The following is a 25,074-nucleotide window of genomic DNA, read 5'->3' on the forward strand; positions in this document are numbered from 1 at the left end:
TTAAAAAGAAAAAAAAAGATGTGAAACTGAAGGAGGGAAACTGGTTAGGAGGCTGTTTTAACAATTCTATGATACGATGATGGCCAAAACTAAACTCTGGGCAGGACAGAGAGGACAAACCATAGAACTATATTGGAGGCAGAATCTTTATATTACTTTAGAACTAAAATAAAATAATCCTTTATGTGCATATTACTATTTTCCAAAGAATCCTAGAAAAGACAATAGCTAATCGGTATCTTGCAAAAGAAAAAACTCCAGGCACAAAGAGTAGGAATGATGTTCAAACTAGATCCTCACTTCATACCTAATAGACAGACTGTCATTTAACCATACCTCGGTATACTAAGTGCAGAATTTAAGCTTCCTCTTCTGCCAGCCAATTTCCATCTCTTTTTAATTCGCAAACTTTCTTTGCATCACTTGTTTTCCTTTCCATCTGGCTTTTTATTCTTTGAAGTTTACGGTATACAGCAATGCAGGAGGTTTTTATCCTCTTATCCCCACTCAGTAATGGTCCCTGTTACAAAACATTAGCATTTTCTTTCCTACTTAAACTTTAAATCAATGAATTAGATTGCTCTGGCTATTAAGTAATAGTCAAGGGCAACTTATTGGATTTCTAAATTCTCAAGATTCCTGCCCTAAACCATACTAGAAACATCTCATTGTCTAGTTCTTCCGTTTGCTATTTTTCCTACACATCTAAATCCCTTCACTTCAATGTTTGCATAAAAGACATTTCTTTCTTGATCTTTCTGTCTGCCTACATTTTTGAGCACACCAGCTTCCAGTATTTGGGGATATAGCTGTACTATACTGCAGCACAGAAAAGCAGGGTTCACATGCTCACAGTTTTAGGAAATGGTCCTAATGCAGGTTCTATCAGAAGACCAAAATAAAGGCAAAGCAGCTTTTGTTTCCAGACTTTGTTACCTGCTCTCAAAAGGCAAGAAGCTCTTCTCTTTAGAGAACATTATGTGTTTCTTAAAAAATAACTTCACTGGCAGCCTAGCATAAGAGTACTTCTGAGGCTGGTGTTTACTATCATAACAGAGAAGACAGGGGACTCACTTCCTGCCAGAAATTTAAAATTTTGTGTTTTCATTTTGATAATAATCTATTTTAAAAATCAACATAAGCATATTTTGGATCATCTAGATTCATCCAGATGACAGAATAGTGTCATGGAATTTCTGTGTCTGAATTTGGTTTTGTGTTTACAACCAATAACATCAACCTAGTTATGTGCGCTAATGAGAAATTAACATAAGTGTACTTATTACATAATAAATGCATTTGTACTAAGTGAAAATCAAATTATGCCAAGGCACACTATATGAATGAAGAGTTGACAGTAGTTTGAACACACAAAATAGGTGGGAGAAGTGAGTCATCATTCTATACATGGTATATAGGAATGGAAGCCTAAAGAAGACAAACAAAAGGGCTTTATATAGATTATTCAAGTTTGAAGAGCATTATTGTAAGATATAAAACATCAGGAGTCCACATAAGTAGAGGAAGATGTAAAGTATACATATTGACCACAAATCTTATGCAGGCTGCATTTTAATTATAAACAACCATTCCTCACCTCACGTTCCATCTTAGCTAATACTTCAAAAGATATATCCTGGGGGAAAAATGCAGAATATGACACACACTAATACTGGCAGCAGTCTTGATGTAAAAAAAAAGGATAGAAACTGTTAAAGTAAATTTCATGACCTCAATTTCAGCATCATGTTGGTTAGATAGATACTCTATATTAAGGGTAGCATGTAAGGAATACTTAGATTATACCAAAAAGAGCTTTATTTTTCTTTCTTCATAAAAATGACACTCTTATTAATGAAAGTGTGGAAATGCAGAACAAAGAAAATAAAATCACCTACACTCATCTCAATCAAACATTAGCATTTTGGAGTATTTCCCTGTATTTATTCAATATATAGAATTCTCTTTATTTTTTGTTTTTCTTTAACATGGTTGAAATCATAGTATACTACAAGTCACTTATACTTTAACTTATAAAACTTGACTGAATTCAAACTACAACTCAACCTTTAAATCCCAAAAGGTCACCTAGGAATCTCTGAGTTTAGAGCCAGGTGAGAGACCCTAAGTATCTTCTGACCCAGTTCAAAATAAACTTTAAGTGTAAGATCAAAGAATGGTTTATCTCAGAATACTTACTGTTTATTATAAATTTTAAAAGGTGTGGTGGGGAAGGCAACATCATGGCCAGTAAAAGCTAACCTAGAATTCTGGCACTAAAACACCAAGATCTCCGATTCTAAACAAGTAATTAGTGACAAAAGGATCTTCTGCAGTGAAGAGAGATAATAAGATTCTGAGAACTTGAAGGAAAAGAAACAAGAACCATAATACAATTTACAGAAAGAAACATACTTTGAATCTGGGAATATAAATTATTTCATCTATAGCCCTAAATTATTTCACCTCTTATCATAAAAGATACATAACCAACTAAATGAACCCATCAATGCTCAAAACAAAATGTTACATCTACATTTTTAAGTACAGAAAATCTCTGCTTGAACCATAAAAGAGCTGAACATTTCTAACTCACAAAAATATATAATGAAATATACATAAAGACGAGAAGAGGTACATGTTACATAACTCTAAATAAAGTCTGGCATTGCATGTGCGCGCGTGCGCGCGCACACATGCACGCACACGCGCGCGCGCACACACACACACACACACACACACACACACACACACACACAGAAGTTTAATCCTGGCTTTGTCATGGCCACCTATGTAATCCTGAATAAGTCACTTGGTATCTTTGGCCAGAGTTTCTGAATCTACAAAATAAGGACACTAGAGATTCACTCTAGCAATAAGCCCTGATTGAGATTTTTTTCCTCTGCTCTAATCTCACAAATTACACCGAAATGAAAAAACTTTTAAGTAAAATCTCTCTTAAAATTATTTCAATTAAGTATCAAAGAAAAAAATCAATTTTCTGGTAAATTAGTACCTATGCTCTTAGAATTGGTTCCATCTAATGTTGGGGTGAGGCTATCCAAGGGCTAGTGATATCCCATTAACATATCAATACTTTCAATGTATACTCCAAGCCAGATCAAATCTTTTTATTTCTCTCCCAAAACACCAACAGGAAAGTAAATGAAAGAAAAAAGACAGTATAATCTATAATAAGATCTACATAATAGTTTTAAAAATAAATATATGAAATATACATTTTCATATGCTATATATTGAAAAAGTATCTCTAATTGTGTGAAGAAATTAACTTCTGAGTTTACCTTGTCAAAATTTATATATAAGATACTACTCCTGATGAAATTCTTTATTTTGATGATATAGGTACACTGTCGTTATCCTACAAATAAAAACCCAGGCTGAAAACCATCTACAGGAAATCAGTAGGGACAAAACTATATACTGTCAATGACACACTGATACTACCCAACTATATTTAGATGCAGAGCTGCTGTATACTTTGTACTCAGGCAACTATCTAGTATCAAAATAGTTTAGTTTAAGAACAATGAGAAACCCAAATTTAAGTTAACTACTGGTTAATGTGCTTTTTAAAAAACTCTTTTTGACTCACCTTAGTCCAAGGATGCGCCTTAATTTGAGGGAATTTGAATTCTGTGTAGTTTGGGTTCATTTCTCTAATTTGCTCCCTTGTTGGTGTCCCCAGGACCTAGATAAAGAAAGCAAGTTATTGCCATATTTTTCTATATACTTACAAATATTAAGTCTTTATGTTTTAGCATATTGGTTTCATTGGAAAAAGGAATTCCAAAGTTATGAAATACAAAACTCGTTAAAAAGAGCAGACTTTGCACGAGACTTTTTTTTTTTTTTTTTAAGTTTATTTTTGAGAGAGAGAGAAAGAGCACACGCGCTTGTCGGGTAGGGGCAGAGAAAGAGGGAAAGAGTGAATCCCAAGCAGACTCTATGCTGTGAGCGCAGAGCCCAACATGGGGGTGAGATCGTGACCTGAGCTGACGTCAGAAGAGCCTGACACTTAACTGACTGAGCCACCCAGACGCTCCAAGACTTTTAATTTTTAACTGGCTATGGATCCTAATGCTATACTACCCTACACAGACTTCTATGAGATAATCATAATGTGAAGCCACTGTTGTAAAAAAAAGATCACTCAAAAGCATTCAAGTAAAAATCAAACATCTTTGTTCTAACTAGAAAAACCATCTACTGTAACCATGGACATTTGAAATGAGATCTTTTATTCATTTAGTGTAGTCAAAGATTTTAATTTTTTTAAGTTTATTTATTTTGAGAGAGAGAGAGAGACAGAATGAGTGGGTAGGGGCAGAGAGAGGGGGAGAGAGAATTCCAAGCAGCTCCATTCTGTCAGCGCAGATCCCGACGTGGGGCTCGAACTCATGAACCATGAAATCATGACCTGAGATGAGGTCAAGAGTCAAACACTTAATGGAATGAGCTACCCAGGTGCCCCACAGGTTTTATTATCAATAAATTAATAAGGAGAACTTACTCCAACAGTCATCAATAATACCATTCAGTGAGTATTTAGTGATTGTTCCCTGTGTCCAAGGAACTATGCTATGACATATGGAGAATACAAAGAAGAAGAGATTTCTTGTTATAATGAAATTACATATTTGTGCATGGGAAAGAGTATAATACAAAATAAAAATATATTGAATGCATCATTGCCTCTAGAGATGCAGTATGCACTGGACAAAGGAAAGTCTATGGAATTGACTGCACAAGACAGATGACAGGAAGAAACATAAATTACTAAAAACGAGAGTGCTTTGAAGAAAGATGATACATATCTTTCTTTATAATTCTAAAGCCTGGTATAAAACAAATTTGTTACAATATTCAGCCATTTGTAATTCAAAAATAGTGGCAAAGAAGGAGTGGAACTTAATAATAAGTACTGGATTTGTGGTGGTAACCAGTGGATAATCAGGGCAAAGTAAGAATTTCAGGGTTTTTCTGGTTTGTTTTTTGGTTCTAATTCTCTAGACTTCATTAAAACCAGAACTTAATCAAAATTCTAAGAGTTTTATTCTTCAAAAGACACTCTTTTTTTTTTTAAATGTTTACTTATTTTTGAGAGAGAGAGAGACACAGAGTGCGAGCAGGGGAGGGGCAGAGAGAAAGGGAGACACAGAGTCCAAAGAAGGCTCCAGGCTCCAAGCTGCCAGCACAGAGCCTGACATGGGGCTTGAACTTACAAATAGTGAGATCATGACCTGAGCTGAAGTCTGATGCTGAACCGACTGAGCCACCCAGGAGCCCCCAAAAGACACTCTTAAGAAAACAAAAAGGCAACCTACAGACTGAAAGAAAACATTTGCAAAACATACATTCTGCAAAGGACTCCTATCTAGATTATAGAAAAGACTCCTATAAACTCAAAACAAAACGACAAACAACCCAATAAAAATGGGCAAAAGATAGAATCAGACACTTCGCCAAAGAACACTCAGATAGTAAACTAAATAAGCACATGCAAAAATGCTCAACCTCATTATTATCAAGGAAATGCTAGTTAAAACTGTAAGATACCACCTACATACCTATTAAGAAGGTTAAAGTTAAAAAAAAAAAAAAAACATTGCCTGTGTAAACCAAGTCCTGGTGAGGATGTAGAGCAACTGGAATTCTCATCCATTGCTAGTGGAAAGGTAAAATTGTATGGCGCCTTAGAAAATACTTTGGCAGTATGTTAAAGACATAAACATATACTTACCATACATCCATCATTCCTACTCCTAGGTATTTACCCAAGAGAAATGAAAGCATATGTTCATACAAAAACTTTTACACAAATGTGCATAGCACCTTTTTTTGCAACTGCCAAAAAAGTAGCAACAACTCAAATGTCCACAACAGATGAATAAATAAACAAATGAGGGTATACCCATACAATGGAATACTATTCACTAATAAGAAAAAGAACATGAATGAATCTAAAAAAATTTACACTGAGTAAAATAAGCCAGACCAGAGACAGTACCTACTGTTATCACTTCATTTGTACAGAAATGTAGAAAATTTTGTCTCCAGTGACAGAAAGGAAAGCCATGATTGTGAAGGCTGGAGACAAGCCTTACAAAGAGTACTAGTGAATTATGGGGGGTGAGGAATATGTTCATTGTCTTGATTTCATGGTGGTAGTTTCTTATGTGCATACATCTTACCAAACTGTGCACTTTAAATATGTGCACTTTAGGGGCGCCTGGGTGGCGCAGTCGGTTAAGCGTCCGACTTCAGCCAGGTCACGATCTCGCGGTCCGTGAGTTCGAGCCCCGCGTCAGGCTCTGGGCTGATGGCTCAGAGCCTGGAGCCCGCTTCCGATTCTGTGTCTCCCTCTCCCTCTGCCCCTCCCCCGTTCATGCTCTGTCTCTCTCTGTCCCAAAAATAAAATTAAAAAAAAAAAAAAGAATTAAAAAAAAATGTGCACTTTATTATATGTCAATTATATCTTTCAGAAACTAAGTATAAGAATATATAAAGTTGAAGTAAGAGAGGTAGAACATTCTGAGCTATAGAGTTATATACTATTATTTGTCAATGTAAGTAAAAAAAGAATCTAGTTAACTATAAAATGACATTTAATTGCCTAAAAGACAATTTCTGAGCAAACCCCTGATGTCATTGAGGGGATAAAAAAAAATGTGTAAAAATGATCTAAATTATAACACATCACTCTGTGGAAAGCTCACTTTTGGGCACTGGAAACGTATCTCCAGTTATTTAAGCTCCCTTCCTTTTTGTAGCAGAAGTCCAACTTTACAGACAAGAGCAAGGTATTATCTAGTATTGGGAAGGGAAATCACTGGCTTTTGTAGCTGTAGACATCAGACATTGTAAGTAAGGAACTATTCACACTTAAAATATGAAGGCTAAAAAGGAATCTTAATTTTTATTATTTTTTTTAAATTTTTTTAATGTTTATTTCTCTTTGAGACAGAAGACAGACAGACCATGAACGGGGGAAGGTCAGAGAGAGAGGGAGACACAGAATCGGAAGCAGGCCCCAGGCTCTGAGCTGTCAGCACAGAGCCTGACGCGGGGCTCAAACTCACGAACCATGAGATCGTGACCTGAGCCGAAGTCGGAGGCTCAACCAACTGAGCCACCCAGGCGCCCCAATTTTTATTATTTTTAAATGTTTATTTATTTTTGATAGAGAGAGACAGAAATGTAAGAGGGGGAGGGGTAGAGAGAGAGGGAAACAAAGAATCCAAAGTAGGCTCCAGGCTCTGAGTTGTCAGCACAGAGCCTGACGTGGGGCTCAAACTCATGAACTGTGAGATCATGACCTGAGCTGAAGTTGGATGCTCAACCGACTAAGCCACCCAGGAGCCCCTCAGTTTTTATTTTTAAGTAATAAAGCAAACACTAACATCCTATTTTAGACCCTCAATGAAGGGTGTTTGTGCCCATGCGCGCGTGCGCGTCTGTGTGTCTATGTATGTGTGTATATGTGCTGGGAAAAGAGGGAGAGGAGTGAAAAAGAAGGGAGTGTGAACTAATCGATAATTCTGCTCCCCAAATGCAACCCTAGTGGATTCTTTTAACTACTGGAAGAAAACAACAACAACAACGACATGAATAACTGAGTATTTAAAATGCATATCTTCAGGGGCGCCTGGGTGGCGCAGTCGGTTAAGCGTCCAACTTCAGCCAGGTCACGATCTCGCGGTCCGTGAGTTCGAGCCCCGCATCGGGCTCTGGGCTGATGGCTCAGAGCCTGGAGCCTGTTTCCGATTCTGTGTCTCCCTCTCTCTCTGCCCCTCCCCTGTTCATGCTCTGTCTCTCTCGGTCCCAAAAATAAATAAACGTTGAAAAAAAAAATTAAAAAAAAAATAAAATAAAATGCATATCTTCAATGATGCTACAACTTACTAATTCCATTTTAAGGTATATCCTCTAACCTAGAGAAACTTTTTATACATCCAAAGCAACATTGTTCATAATAAAATACTGCAGGCAAAAGCAAAAATCCCAAAGTAGCATTAATAAATTGAGGTACAGTCATAAAATGGTACATTAACTACACATCCCTTCTGAAGAATCTCACAAAGTGGTGTTTTCACTCAGCAATGAATACATACAGTAGGACTGCCTTATATAAAGCTTAAAAGCAGGCAACACCAAAGTATATTTTACTTTATATAGTAAAATTCTAAAACTATATAATAAACAAACATGGGAAATAAAAACTAAAATAAAAAACATGGGAATATTTGTTAGAAAAATCAAGTATGGATTATTAAACTCAACAGAGAAAATATAGGAGGGATTATAACCAGATTGGGGCATAAATAATTCCTTTGTTTTTTTTATAACCTTTTAAAAAATATTATTTATTTAAAATATGAAATTTATTGTCAAATTGGTTTCCATACAACACCCAGTGCTCATCCCAAAAGGTGCCCTCCTCAATACCCATCACCCACCCTCCCCTCCCTCCCACCCCCTAGCAACCCTCAGTTTGTTTTCAGTTTTTAAGAGTCTCTTATGTTTTGGCTCCCTCCCTCTCTAACCTCTAACCTTTAATTCTTAATATGAGTAATAATTACATGATATTCACTTTATTATTGTGCTTTACACTGAATACATTTTAATATATTTCTGTATTATGATATATTTCACAGTAAACGAAATGACATTTAAGAAAAATGCCCACATTTGAATCACTATTTGCTGTGCAGTTCCCCTCTATTTATTCAGTACTTTGTTAACACAAGACACAGTCCTAACTCCCTACTAGTTGGTAAGAATGCCAAAAGAAATGAGAATTGAATGATGTCCAATTAGTAAATGCAGACTGTATGGACAGAGATCACATGGACTTATCAGCCATTTGGTTAACTTTCCAATAGGGGCTAAGCAAGAGAATTCCAGTTACAAACTATAATGAAAAGGCAGCATCCTCCCTGAAGTGAATGTTATAAAACGTGTTTTTTATTATAACCTAAGGTGAAGTAAATCTGTGAAATACACAATAAAACAGCTGTGAAACATGCCATATATACAAGTTTGCTTAACATACAAACTTTTAATAATTTATTTAATGTGAAAGCAAGAAGGTATACTGTGTTTTCACTCCCATATCTTCTCCTTAAATTCCTATCTCAGAGCTACTCACATCTAAACATTTGCCCAAAATTTTATATGTATTTTTTTCAGTGAAAACCCTTTTCCTTTATACCAACTACCCAGATTCTATGATTAACATTTTACTGTGTTTGGTTCATCACACTTCCATCCATCTATCCACACATATATAAATTCACCTTATTTTTTGATACATTTCAAAGTCAGCTGCAGACATTAGTACACCTCAGCATATGTGTACTGGAATTAATTACGGTTCAATATTTATGACTTTTACATAAGTATTTTTCTGTGTATTTCGAATCTTCTTTCAATATACACAGTGTATATATGTGCAAAATCTGTTATCACACTGAGAAATAATGTTTTGGCAAATAATGATATAAAAAAGATTCTTTTTTTTTTTTTTTTAATTTTGTTTTTCAACGTTTATTTATTTTGGGGACAGAGAGAGACAGAGCATGAACGGGGGAGGGGCAGAGAGAGAGGGAGACACAGAATCAGAAACAGGCTCCAGGCTCTGAGCCATCAGCCCAGAGCCTGACGCGGGGCTCGAACTCACGGACCGCGAGATTGTGACCTGGCTGAAGTCGGACGCTTAACCGACTGCGCCACCCAGGCGCCCCGATATAAAAAAGATTCTTAATTATAATTGGTCAGAGTTTAAATGTGTCCTTTACTTTTAAAATATGTGTATTTGTGACTTCTGAGAACCTAGTTACTAACCAGTAAGTGGAATCACTGATCTATTCACTATCAGTTAGTTAAAAGCAATTAACCAAATAAACTAGTCTGTTACCACAAAGCAGCAATGGAGAACTTCTTATCCGTGTTATGGCCGCCATTAGATGGGGAAACAGAGATTCTAATGTCATAGGATTTTCTATGTTTAACTTCTCTTGCCAAATAGTCAACTACTATAATATTTTTCTATTCTTTTTACTATTTTTTAAAAAATCTTAAACCAGGTTCTCCCCAGGTTGGCTAAAAGAGATGAAAACTAAATGGGAAATCCCAGAGAACAGGGGTCAGCAAACTTTTTCTATAAAGCATCAGAGTAATACTTCACGCTTTGTAGGTCACAGAGCCTCTGTCACTACTCAACTCTGCTGCTGTAGCAAAATGCAGCCATAAACAAAAGTTTATTTACAAGAATAAGTAGCAGAGTGCATTTGGCTCCTGGGCCGTAGTTGCCAAACTCTGACCTCTTCCAAACAGTTTTAGAGATGAGAAAAAATGAGGCCCAGAAGGAGCACCTTTTCAGGTTAAAACTAATTAGAAGCAGAGTTGGGCATAATTCAAATCTCATCAGTGGCAAAACAATTTTAGGAGATGGTATCAAAGAATCCATTTATTGGACTTGATTGGAAGACAATATTTGTTTCTAATTTTGGAAGCCGTGAAAGATGTTGATGCTATTAAGCATGAACGCATAGTGCTGGAAAAAAAAAATATTTAAGACATTCAAGAAGAACTAAGGGGCCAATATTAGGTATATCATTTCGAAGAGGGCATGAGGGTAGAAAACAGGTTTGGTAGTACTTGATGTACAGGTGCTTGGTGGATGCGACAGTGTATAACAGGTCGAGCAAGCTGAAGGAGAAGAGCACTAAAGATGGCCCATGGGACACAAATATATAGGTAAAAGGAAAATTTAAAAAGAAAACTGAGACAGAAGTCCAAGAGACTAGAAGTCCTACAGACAATGATATCATGGAGGCCAAGGAAAGTAAACATTTAAAGGACAGAGGTAACTTACGACACAATTAGCTCAGCTAAAATAAAGCCCAAAAGGTGTTTACTACATCTGGCTGTGAAGAGATTTCCCTTCTGACCATGGTGAGATCAACCATGAAAAGAGGAAGCAGACACAATCATCTGAAGTAAGTGGAGACAGCATATGTAAGTTCTCCTTTCAAAAGGTCCATGAGTGAGGAAAAGGAGAGAACAAAGAGAAGAAATATTGAGCATTCAGTATATAGAAAGCTCTGCGTGAGGGATTATCAGTTTTCTTTTCTCATTTAAACTTTATAAATACTTTATTACCCATTTTACACTTAAAAGAAACCTACAAGTGATGGCGGTAAACCAACTTCTCAAAGCTACAGTTTGTCAGCTGTAAATATGGGATTCAAATACATGTGTAGTTGACTCCCTAAAATGGTCTACCTAATATTAAGGGAAAAAACAAGGGAAAGTTTTTTTTAAATAATTCAAAAAAATCATTTTCTTAAACTCTAATGATTATACTATAAAATGAAGTCTGAATCTCTTTGAGTTGTGCAGGATATATCAAGATTTTATAAGATCACAAGGCTATAATTAAAAGCTAAAAAAAATAGAATTAACAATAAAAAATGATTTAAAATAAATCTACCCATATCTGGTAATTCAACTTAATAAAAAGAATATCTTGGGCGCCTGGGTGGCTCATTGGTTAAGCGTCCGACTTCGGCTCAGGTCGTGATCTCACAGTCTGTGGGTTCGAGCCCCGCATCGGGCTCTGTGCTGACAGCTCAGAGCCTGGAGCTTGCTTCCGATTCTGTGTCTCCCTCTCTCTGGCCCTCCCCTGCTCATGTTCTGTCTCTCTCTGTCGCAAAAATAAATAAAAACATTTAAAAATAAATAAAATAAAAAAATAAAAAGAATATCTTGAACGGTTAATATAGATCTGAGGCAACAGAAGAATTATATGAAGAAATGTAAGCATCTAATTAGCTAAACAAGATTAGAAAGTTTAACAAACCTCAAACTTTGATAAATCACTTTCAGACTTCCTTAATTGTAGATTCTCACTATAAATCCTATGCTTACTCATGTCTAACTATATTTGCAATACTAAGCATTCAACTCTTTAGTATTTTTGCCTGCTGTGATTATTTCACATGTATAAAATCTTGCTTGAAATGTTAAACAGTGGGTAAGTGCCATATTATGCATAGTTGTGCATACTGTAATTTTATTGCAAGAATTTTTAATTGCAAAGCCTAACTTACAGAAACTATTGTTGTTATTAAATTGTTTTGGGAGCCATAACTGCTTAAAGGTGGTCAAGTGTAAACTAAAAGCCTTAAGTAAAGTAGCACAATTTGTATAATTTTGCATCAGTAGTTCAATAAATTTGGAATGTCATGCAAAGGCTTGCACTATTTAAAAGTAAAAAAAAGGGGCGCCTGGATGGCTCAGTCAGTTAAGCAAGCGTCTGACTCCTGATTTTGGTTGGTTCAGGTCATGATCTCATGGGTCATGGGACTGAGCCCCACGTTTGGCTCTGTGCTGATGGCGCTAAGCCTGCTTGGGATTCTCTCTCTCTCTCTCTCTCTCTCTCTCTCTCTCTCTCTCTGAAATAAATAAATAAATAAAACTTTTTAAAAAAAGTAGAAATTGTCAGACTCTATAAAAAAAGTAAGTATATGTTGTCTGTGAGAAACTTGAAATATAAAGACACATAGGTCAAAATGCAGAAACTTATACCATGCAAACACTTATCATAAGAAAAATGGAGTGCCTACGTCAGAAAATGGAGACTTCAGGGGCGCCTGGGTGGCGCAGTCGGTTAAGCGTCCGACTTCAGCCAGGTCACGATCTCGCGGTCCGTGAGTTCGAGCCCCGCGTCGGGCTCTGGGCTGATGGCTCAGAGCCTGGAGCCTGTTTCCAGTTCTGTGTCTCCCTCTCTCTCTGCCCCTCCCCCGTTCATGCTCTGTCTCTCTCTGTCCCAAAAATAAATAAATGTTGAAAAAAAAATTAAAAAAAAAAAAAAAAGAAAATGGAGACTTCAGGGCAAAGAAATTAAACTAAAGAGGGACATTTCCTAATGATAATATTAATTTTAAGACTATACTTGAATACCATGTATAGACGAAAATGTAGAACACAGGAACTCTCTCATTTGTTGGTGGGAGTGAAAAATAGTAAAACTGCCTTGGAAAACAGTTTGCTAATTTCTTATGAAGTTAACATACGCTTATTATATGACTGGCAACTTCAGTCCTTTATAGATACTTTCAAGTCCTTTCTTGAAAAGAAATATGCATATGCTTGCAAAAAGACTTGTAAACAAACATTCATAGCAGTTTTACTTGCAACAGCCAAAAACCAAAAACAAGTCAAATGTCCATGTACAGGTGAAGAGATTAAAAAAAAGTGTGTTCTAATAGAATATACCTCAGCATAGAATGGAAAAAACAGGTGATATATGCAACAACACTGATGAATCTCAAGAACACGATGTTGAGCAAAAAAAGATACAAAAGAAACATACATTCATAATAAATTATAGACAAGAAAAACAAATCTGTACTGAAAGAAAGCAGACCAATGGTCATCGGAGACAGAAGATGGGGAACTAACTGCGAAGGTGCATGAAGAGAACGATCAACTGTCTTGGTTTGCGTGGCATACGCTGGAATATTTACTCAGCCCAGGCTGTACACAGGAACACTTTTGGGGTGACGGAAATGTTCTAAATCTTGACCTGGACATGGTTATATATATTTGTCTAAGCTTATTAAACTATATACTTATAACAGCTACATTTTATGTAAATTACACCTGGATGATGTTGACTTGAAAAGTAAAACAGACCACTATGTAATTTGTGATACATTTACTACACTAAATGTAACCAGATGCTTATCCTTATCCTCTGTTAAGGCCAGCATCTAAAGTGTCAGAGTAGGTACCAAACTCTACAGAATTATTTTATATATAATATATACATGGTCTTTAAGAAAGCAAAGGTATGGGGCTCCTGGGTAGTTCAGTCAGTTAAGTGTCTGACTTTGGCTCAGGTCACGATCTCATGGTTAGGGAGTTCAAGCCCTGCTTTGGACTCTCTCCTGTTAGCATAGAGCCCACTTCAAATCCTCTGTCCCCCTCCTGCAAGCACACGTGCGCGCTCTCTCTCTCTCTCTCTCAAAATAAATATTTAAAGAAAGCAAAGGTAAGACAATCAAGAGGCATTTAAAATTTTGTGCTCAGCCTCTTAAGTCATTCATTCATTCAAAACATTTATTGAGTTCCTATCTTCAAAGAGCTGTAGGGCAGAGAGACTTCTACAATCAGCAAAGATCAGTACAACAAAATAAGCGTAGATACATGTGTGAGATGAAAGTGCTACCCTGCTCTAGAGGAAGGGGAAGGGGTTCAGGAAAGAGTTCTGGAAGGAGAGACAAGAGCTGACTCTACTTAAAGAGTCTAGGAAGCAAATGAGTCAGACGCGCATTCTATGCATGATAGGTGTGAAGTGGAAAACAGCCTGATTTGGATAACAGTAACAGCTGAATAGGAACAGAGACTAAGAACTGGATAATGGAGGGACAGCAATGTTACAGGCTGAAAGGTAAATGACAAATTATGAAGAGCAAAGATTCTAAAAGCATCACTATCTGCAATCAATACAATAAACACAGAGGACATTTAACTATCCTATTTCTATTTGAGGATATCTTTAGGTTTTATATTCAATTTTATTATATACAGAGTATATATTTCTACCTGATACGCTATTAGGAGTATATTTCTACCTGAATTACTCCACCTCAATTATATAGTTGGAATTTTTCAAATTATATAAACTGAGCCTTTTCATTTGATAGATTAAAAAAGAATGTTTGAAATGAATCTTATCAACTCTTTAAAATTCCCTTGAATTTTAAAAGATAGAAAAATATTTTTCTCCAAAACTTTTAGATTAAGGACATATGGTAAGAAAAAAAATAACTCTTTCTGGGTTTCCTAAAAACTGAGTTCTGCCATGACTTAAAGGAAATGAAACTACACATAAATGTTTTATGTACTTTCTGTAAGTATGATAGTTCGCACAATGAAAAAAGGGGGGGAGGGGAGATGTTAAAAATTATCACACTACCGTTAAGAGTATATGTATTCTGTTATCTATTATTAGAATAAGACCTCTCCATTTGCTGTAAAAAAACACCTTTTGTTTGGCCCACCATCCTAGATCATGACAGGTAAGGTGGTGAAAGGTTCCAAAAAATCAGAGATTAGTCGGCCACATTGGGTTGGGAATGCTGTTCATGATTAAATCAATCACTTCATTTGCACCCAGGCCCATCCACATTTGTTGTAACATTTTCTCACTCATTTAGCTACATATGTACCCAGACACTGATAAATATCAAATGAGGACTTATTTATTTCTTCAAAGAAAGAAAGCCAAGAATCATCTGACTAAAGTATGATAAGCAGTTCTTTCACAGCTTTATTTTTAATAGCTCAACACCAGAGGTCGCCAAACTTCAGCAGTAGAATGCTGCATGTGCAGCCTTAACAGCAAGGTGAAGTAAAAGAAATCCTATTACAGTTTTTACTCTTCTGCTTAAAATCCTGCAGTGGCTTCCTACTACCTACAAGCTAATGTGGTCTGGCTATGGCCCATAGCTCCAGCCTTCTCTGTCCCAGTAAATTCCTATCCTAGTATACCCACCATTCAGAACCTTAAGTTCAAACCATAAACACGTAACAGACCCAATTTCACTAAGCGTCTTTGCCCAAATTCATGCACATGTCCTCTATTTCCTTCTAAAAGGTCCTCTAAAAAGGTGAATACCTTTCCTTGCTTCAAGATTCAGCTCAAGAGTTACTTGTCCCATGATACCTTTCCAGAGAGCACTCCCTCCAAATACAATGCTGCCTTTGTACTCTGCCCAGACTTCTGGGTAATACCCACCTTACTCCATTGCCCTCAGTTATTCCCCCCTTCCTCTTAGTCTCTGAATTCCTTGAGAGCAAGGACTCTCTGTGTTCTAGCCCAGCACCTAATAAAAACACTAGTAGTAGTTAAAGTGGTATGCTCCCGGAAAGATTAAAGGGGCGCATGGCCAGGCCTATTATATAATAAAGCTTTTTAAATAAGTGGATAAAAATTGAATAACCTAGAGGCAAGAGAGATTATACGTAGCATGGCTGAACAATCAAACATCTTCACTTCTTTTCTGCAAAAAAGAACTGTTTTCCAGTTTGGATAACTCTCAGGTTTGGCTGCCTACACCATAAGCTTGACAAATGTATCTAAAACTAGAAAACATGTCACTGAGCTATTCTATTTCAAACTATCAGTATTCTAATGACATTGGAATTACTACTTTACATTTGCACTCCCAGAAAACTTATGTAGATTGTATCCAATATCTGCCTCTTCCCTATAATATATGACTGAAATTTTCATATAAGAAACCCTTGTCTTTATGGTGCAATGTTTCTCTCTTAGGGTTTTCTTCCAATTCCAAAAGGCAAGGAATAAAAAGCTGTAATAGCAGTACAAATTTTTAAATTCCATTAGGAATTTCACTGAAAAGGGCAGCAAGTTGTCATGTTATCTGAACAAAACTATACGATTTGGCTAGTTTAAATTTTCAGCCTAGGGAAGGTGAACTAGTGTAGGAGAGTTCCTTTATGTCTCCATGCTCTAGTCCATTCACTCTTGTACCATCTGTCAGTTGATCAGGTGTCAGGGGGTAGATGGATAAATATGAGAAGTCATCTAGAGTCCTTTGCAAAAATATGATCAGAGTAACAACAAAGCTACCTTATCAATCAATAGTTTCATAAGTAGATGCACTCATTCTTTTTAAAAAATATCGTTATTGAGATATGCTTCATATATCATGAAATTCACTCCTATATAACTCAGTGGTTTGTTAGTATATTCCCAGAGGTGTACAACAATCACTGCCATCTAATTTTATAATATGTTCTTTACCTCAAAATGAAATCCTGTACCTAAGAACAATCACTCTCATCCCCACTCCTCCCAGCTCCTGACAACCACTAATCTGTCTTTATAGATATTTATTCTGAACATTTCATACAAATGGAATCATATAACATGTGGATTTTTGTGCTTGACATTTCATCTGTTCATTAGCTGATGGACATTTAAAATGTTTCCACGTTTTGGCTATAAATACTACTACTATAAACATGTATATACAAGTTTGTACACATGTACAAACACAGGTGTGGACATGTGTTTTCAACTTTCTGAGATACAGACCTATGAATGGAATTGCCGGGTCATATGGCCATTCATGTTTAATATTTTAAACATAGTTAACATATACAACCCATTTTTGGTTTGCACCATTTTACAATCCCACCAGCAATGCATGAGTGTTTCAATTTCTCCAGATCTTCAACACTAGCTATTGTTTGTCTTTTTATTCTAGCCATCCTAGTGAATGTGATGTAGTATTCATTGTGGTGCTAATTTGCATTTCTCTAATGAGTAGTGATGTTAAGCATCTTATGCTTCCTGGCCATAGGTATCTCATTAGAGAAATGTTTATTCAAACCCTTTCCCCATTTTTTATTGGGCTGTCTTTATTGTTGAGTTGTTAGGAGTTCCTTATATATTCTAGATATGTCCTTTATAATATATGTGATTTGTAAAAATTTTCTGCCATTTTGTGGGTTTTTAACGTTTTTGAAACACAACAGTTTTTAATTTTGATGAATTTCAATGTATCTACTTTTTCTATTATCACTTGTGCCTCCTGTCATATCTAAATAACCACTCCTTAATTGAGAGTCACAAAGATTTCCTTCTAAGAGTTTTATAGTTTTGGCTCTTGCATTTAGGTCTTTGATTGATTTTGAGTTAATTTTTATAATATGGTATGAGGTAGCAGTTCAACCTCACTCTTTTGTGTATGGATATTCAGTTCTAAGCTCTAAAAAGACTATATTTTCCCCACTGAATTGCCTTGGAACCCCTGTCATATACCAAATGACCATAAATGTAAAGGTTTACTTCTGGACTCTCAATCCTATTTGATCTGTAGAGTTATACTTATGTCACCATGTCCTTTTTTTTTTTTTTTTTTTAAAGCATAAAATATACAACGTAGTGATTCGATGTGCATATACACTGTGAAAGGATTCCCACCATCTAGTTAAGTAACATCTCCATCATCACACATTTTTCTTTTGGTGAGAACATTTAAGTTCTACTCTCTTTCCCAATTTCAATGAAATAATACAGTGTTATCAACTATAGTTGCCATATTTTACATTAGATCCTCAGACCTTACTCATCTTACAGCTGAAAGTCTGTACCCTTTACAGCCTTTCCTCATTTTCCCCCACTCCCCAGCCCTTGGCAAATACTTCTCTACTCTCTATTTCTAGACTTAGACTTTTTTCTTTCTTTTTTTTTGGATTTTACATATAATTGATACCATGCAGTATTTGTCTTTCTCTGTCAGGCTTATCTCAGTTGGGATAATGCCCTCAACGTCCCTCCATGTTCTAAAATGGCAGATTTCCTTCTTTCTTATGGCCAAATACTATCCCATTGTATATGTACTTGTCTTGATAACTACAGCTACATAATAAATTTCTAAAATGGGAAGTACAATTCCTCCATTTCATTCTTCTTTTTAAAGACCGTTTTGACCCTCGTTCTTTATTTCTTGAATAAAACTTTATACTTGGAAATAAGTCTCCTCCTTCCTCCTAAAAAGGGAAGTATTGTTTTGCAAACTACTGAATGTAAGTAAAACAGTCATTCTTGGCTGATACATATTCACAGGCATCAAAAGACCTTTTTTTCTAGGTGAATCTCAACTGAAGTAGTATGCTCAACAAAGGAGTATAAAAATAGAAAGGGGTGGCAGGGGTGTGTTTGTGTGTGTGTGTTGGGGGTGGTATCAGAATCTGTTCATTAAAAAAAAGAAAAGGAAAAAAAAGAAACCACTTTATTTTTTTTAACTTTAAAAATAGCACACCCCCGGTGGCGCCTGGGTTGCTCAGTCGGTTAAGTGTCCAACTAAGCTTGGGCCATGATCTCATGGTTTGTGGGTTCGAGCCCCACATCGGGCTCTGTGCTGACAGCTGAGAGCCTGGAGCCTGCTTCGGATTCTGTGTGTCTCTCTCTTTCTGCCCCTCCCCTCCTGCCCTCCTCAGTCTCTCTCTCAAACATAAATAAACATAGAAAAAAAAAAAAACGTAAAAAAATAGCACACCCTCTTTGAGTATGTAAACATTTTATTCACACAACATCCAACTCTTGCTTCGAGAATCACTAACACTATAGTTCTTTGTAACATAATCAACCAAGATTTTTTCATGTTTTCCTTGTACCATATATATCAATAAAACACAACCTGTGTTTTATAAATATGATATAGCATTCAGTATGCTTTTATAAACTATAAACCCTCTCCGCGATTCCAGAGTTTCTTCATATTTTTTTCACAGCTCAGCTGTTAAGAATCATTGCTCTCAAAACTTCTAACCTTTTGCTTAAAAAGGAAACAGAGTTCTTCTCAGTAAAAACATCAGTCTTGAAATCAGGGTCTGGACTATGAATACTGTTAACTTGACAGCTTTCTCTCCCTGTCCCATCTCTCATCTGCCCCTTTACATACTTTAGAGATTATGCCAAACACAAATAATGCAACTGTGCAGAAGAATGTGCAGTTGATAAGTAAAGGGTAATATATCCCAAGAAGAGTAATCCTATGAATGGTCTTTTGACTCAGATTCTACAATAGGACTACCAGTAAATTAGTTTTGAGGTGACAATGTCATGAAACTTCATTTGTGTGAAAACATCTCTTTAAATAAAACATATACTGGCAACTTATTAAATGATAAAAATTAGTTGTGAGGTGACAATGTCATGAAACTTCATTTGTGTGAAAATACCTCTTTAAATAAAACATATACTGGCAACTTATTAAATGATCCTACACTGGTTGTTTTGGAGAAAGTAAAAGATTTCAAATGAATGCCATTATTCTCAAGTCAAAAGATGAACCAGGTCACATTGCCAGGAAGCCACTTTCTATGCCTGGGCACACATACCCATAGTGTACAGGGATTTAGCCAACTATGAGTAAGTTACTATATAGCCAGTAAAATTTCATAGTAGTAAGTTAAAACGGATGCTTCTTCTGGTCTATGGAAAACATTATTTAATGTAAAAAGGCAGATGAGCAATACATTAAAATAATTACTTTAATGCCTCCTTTATCCATTCACTTACTTCAAAAATGTTTACATCATATTGTATGTGTAATACCTACACTGCAGGCGGTTACTACAAAGCATAACCATAGTTCCTTGCACTAGCTTAGGGATATTTAACCTACGGTTCCTGAATGAGCTTAGAAAGCTCAAGAATCACCTGAAATTATATGTAAAATTCTGGTATGTACGCATTTTTCTGGAGAAGAGTCCACTGCTAGAATCAGATTTTCAAAGTGGTCCATGATCCAAAAGTTATTAAAAGTTGCTGCTCTGGTCAGTAACAAACATGGAAAAATTTAAACAATAAAAAATGAATTAAGCAAATACTCTATATATTACATATTATATATATATGTATATATATATTTATACACACACACACACAAGTAAAAGTGTATACCACAATGTATAATGGGGTGTACTTACATGTTCTGGAAAGTGGAAAAAGAAGACAGAATTAAGTTTAATATATTGTCCCTGCAGTCTGTTAACAACAAAAGAGCTCTATTACATAAGAAATTTTACCAGGTAACATAGCTTTAAACTCCAAATGCATATTAGTAAAGACACATCACGGATCCATCAAAAATCTTAGGAAAATAAGTATTTTTCATACTTCTTAAAATCTGATTTAACTAATATCTTAAAGCTCTGAATGAGAGACTATTTGATAGAGTGTTAGGCCAGGAAAGGAGAGTGTACACACACAGGTGTTGAACAAGCCATAATATGGGAATAGGATAACTGAAAATCTAAAACGTTTGCTAAACAAAGATGGTGAAAGTTAAGGTTGAGCTATACTTGAAAGCAAAGAAATCCACCATTATAACTTTGATTCCTTTAGATGAAGCACAATTAGACCTAGTCCAAAGACATCTCAAACTGATTTGGTGTATTCATCACAATAAAATTTAGGAGCTTTTTCCTTTAGTTTGTGGTCACGTTTCTTTTTTTAACAGTAATATATGATAAATATGACTCAATTGGTTCTGGATATCAAGTTAAAATTAAGGATCATACTTTTCCCCCAGAGCTATAAAATTCTATAAGCAGGGGACACCAATTTAGCTAAAGATGAATCAGATAGAATTTTTCTATCATCTAACCTCTCCTGGATATGGTGGTGGTAATCATCATAATCATCACCATCACCATCACCATCATCATCATCTTCCTAGGATTAATGTAAGGGTTGACGTAGTAATGTATGTAAAGTGTTTAGCTCAGTGGCTGGTGCAGAGTAAAGTCTCAACGAGTGGCAGCTTTTGTGATTAGCAGTAGTTTCCCAATATTTGAAAATGCAGATTTTGAGGAACGAAGAAATCACTGATCTCTTTGTCTAAATTATATTACAAACATCAGTCAAGCTGGAAGACCAGGAAAACAACTGTTTAGACAAACATTTATAACAAAATGGGTTCTCTTAACTGTTTTTGTTTACTAACAAAAGATTCCAGCACAATTGAAAACATCTGTTTTCCTAGTTTCTGTGACTGCAAAAAAATAACAATTGTTTCAAAAAATCAACATCACAGAACAATAAAAAGTGAAAACCTTCTCCTTTCCCTCTTCCCTTAATCCCACTCTCCACTGCTAAATCTTTTTCCTTCTAAATCTTTCTCTACTTACAGGCATAAGAAATGAGGTCTACCTACTTAGCTATAATCCCATAATCAAAAGACTATTTGTATCTTACTGTTTCCTATTTTCAAATTTCTCAAATAATGCTTCTACTAGAGGAAAGATTTTATTAGCTCTTATCTATGGAAGAGCTACCTATGCAGATATCTAAACAGTAATTATTGCTAAGAGAAATTAAACAATTTAGTAAAGATAAATTATAAGATAAATTAATAAGATAAATAAGATAAAATAAGATAAATTTATAAGATAAATTAACTTTAATTGCCTTACAATAATTTTATTACTGCAAATAATTTAAGTATCTATATGTTTAATGTCATGTTTTTCTAAAAGAAATATATCCAAATTTAAAAGGCTAGCTACTAAAACTATGGAAGCCCCATTGAAATTCTATCAAGAAATAGGACTCTGACCAATTCTGCTCTAAAACTCTTCCATTAGGGAGCAATGGCCAAATTATTACAAAGCATAAGTAAACATTTGTGTAATAAATAAAAGGATATCTTTAGGAACATTAATTCATTTAAAATTTGAAATTCTACACAGTAATTGGTTTCTTCCAAACTTTTAGTTTTTTGAGATATTTTTTATTTTTTAAAAATGTTTCTTTATTTTAGAGACAGAGAGACAGAACACAAGCAGGGGAGGGGCAGAGAGACAGGGAGACACAGAATCCGAAGCAGGCTCCAGGCTCTGAGCTGTCAGCACAGAGCCGGATGCAGAGCTCGAACTCACAAACTGTGAGATAATGACCTGAGTCGAAGTCAGACACTTAAACGACTGAGCCACCCAGGCGCCCCAATATTTTATTTTTTAATATTTATTTATTTTGAGAGAGACCGGTGAGGGGGCAGGGGGAGGGGAACGGGCGAGGGAGAGGGAGAGGGAGAGGGAGAGGGAGAGGGAGAGGGAGAGGGAGAGGGAGAGGGAGAACGAATCCGAAGCAGGCTCCGCTCTGTCAGCACAGAGCCCAACAGGGGGCTTGTTCTTACAAACCATAAGATCATGATCTGGTTCAAAATCAAGAGTTGGATGCTTAACCAACTCAGCCATCCAGGAGCCTCTTGTAATATTATAATCCAGAAACTGAGCTCTGCACTGAAGTTCACCTTTCCTTACTTGAAATTTATAGTTTAGAATTCGGAGGGGGATAAGAAACTATTAGTAAAATTTACAGCACTTCCAGGTTCAGAGCTTCAGAGATTGCTTCAACTTCAATCCATTTGGGGAGTATGGGGTAAATTTGTCATTTATATAATGTAATAATCAAATCTTTGAGAAGCCAAAAATATCATGTAATTTCTTTTCAAGGAAATAACATATCGCATTGCCTTCGTTATGCTATTCTTTTCAAAACTAATTATGTAATTCAGAATATAATCATACAATAGAATCTATGCATTTTTAAAAGTCAGTCAAAATATACTTCTTGTGAGAAATGAAATGAGTTATTTAGTAAAAAAAAGTCTACAAAACAGATGGCATTTTTGTTTAAACATATATACGTCCAGAAAAGGATATCAAAATATTTATAGAAGTTGTTTTTCATGATGTGTCAGAACTGTAAATGCTTTTGTTCTTTTCTTTGTATTTGTGTGTCTGTGTATTCTCAGTCTCCTGAACTGAGCATAGAAAATACAGTATAATTATAAAACAAGTAATTGGCATTAATAAAAAACTACCTTCTCCAAGTCTTCAGAAGACTCTTTTCTAAAGAACTCTACTGCTATGACTGACAGCAGAGGTGCCAAAGGACAATGCTATGTCACGGAACCTGTGTTTGTGAAACTCCTGGTAGAGATTTTCCCCAAATATTGTATTTTTTATCAGATAGCTGAAACCACATCAGATATTTTTCTCTCTTTTTTTTTATTATTTATTTTTGAGAGAGAGAGAAACAGTGCAAGCAGGGGAGAAATAGAGAGGGAGACACAGAATCTGCAGGCACAAGGCTCTGAGCTGTCAGCACAAAGTCTGATGTGGGGGTTGAACCCACGAACCATGAGATCATGATCTGAGCTGAAGTCAGACGCTGAACACCCCCCTCCTCCTGACAGGAGATATTTCTTGAACTTATCTTAAGTAGTATGTTAAGGAGGAATTTGACGGGAGAAAAAATCTTAACTGAGAAGTCCTTGACAGAATTTCTCTTTTTATAAATATTTTGAAGATCCAAGCATTTCTTGATATTCAGAGATTAACTGGTATAATGAATTGCTGATCTAATGGTCCTATGTATGAAACCAACCTCAGAAAGTGTTCTTCACACTTAGAAATGATTTTTCAAGACTTTCAATTCCATTTTCCTTTATACTTTTAACTTATTTGAAGATAACATACTTGGATTTATTCTAAATATTTTTTTTTTAATTTTTTTTTTTCAACGTTTTTTTTTTATTTATTTTTGGGACAGAGAGAAACAGCATGAACGGGGGAGGGGCAGAGAGAGAGGGAGACACAGAATCGGAAACAGGCTCCAGGCTCCGAGCCATCAGCCCAGAGCCTGACGCGGGGCTCGAACTCACGGACCGCGAGATCGTGACCTGGCTGAAGTCGGACGCTTAACCGACTGCGCCACCCAGGCGCCCCTATTCTAAATATTTTATAAAAGTCTTCTTATTAGAAGGTGGGGAGAGAGGAGATCTCTCTCTCTGCCCCCTTCACTGCTTGCATGCATGCACTCTCTCTCTTTCAAAAATAAACATTAAAAAAAAAGAGAGAGATGAAGTTAGCTCAGTTTATAAAACTCTGTTACTCATGCCACAAATTACTGGCATGAGCATCTGAGTCAACAAAATTTAATAAACAACATATACAACAATCACAACTTTTCTTATTAATTCCTAGATAATTCCAAATTCATGAATGAACAATGGTCTTGCAGCTTAATTCAACTTAAATCTTTATTGAAAACTATTTTGATGCCATTGGCTAATAAAACATAACAATAAAGAAAGTCCCTATTCATTATAAAATAATGTGGCAAGTCTATCACATATAAAATATATGAAATTTGCTGTATGATTGTTCATTTTTTGCATAAACTCAAATCCTGAGAGAAGAGTATTTATTTTACTGGCAGTCAGCTACCTCCAGATACTCAAAGCAATCATAAAATTTTAAAGGGAGAAAATAGAAAAGAACAGATTTTTATAGATTCCCTAATTATCCTAAGGATTCATTACTATATTATCTCAAAAAAACTGAGGAAGGAATTGGGCACCTATAAGATCACTTTCATAGAAAATTCAAATCTATTCTTCTTTTTCAATTTTTTAAAAATGTTTTTATTTA

General features: G+C 35.7%; 1 protein-coding gene across 3 annotated transcripts in view; it reads right to left on the reverse strand.

Annotated features, from left to right (window-relative positions):
• Positions 1-25,074, reverse strand: part of GSK3B (glycogen synthase kinase 3 beta) — a 198,862-nt gene that overhangs the window by 38,586 nt on the left and 135,202 nt on the right. For all 3 annotated transcript variants that reach the window (XM_040484609.1, XM_040484607.1, XM_040484608.1), the window contains exon 8: positions 3,617-3,712. In XM_040484609.1, the coding sequence (XP_040340543.1) occupies positions 3,617-3,712 (96 nt within the window). The remainder of the gene's footprint in view (positions 1-3,616; positions 3,713-25,074) is intronic.

This window comes from Herpailurus yagouaroundi, unplaced genomic scaffold (genome assembly GCF_014898765.1).
Source record: "Herpailurus yagouaroundi ecotype Mexico unplaced genomic scaffold, PumYag 162, whole genome shotgun sequence".
NCBI lineage: Eukaryota > Metazoa > Chordata > Mammalia > Carnivora > Felidae > Herpailurus > Herpailurus yagouaroundi.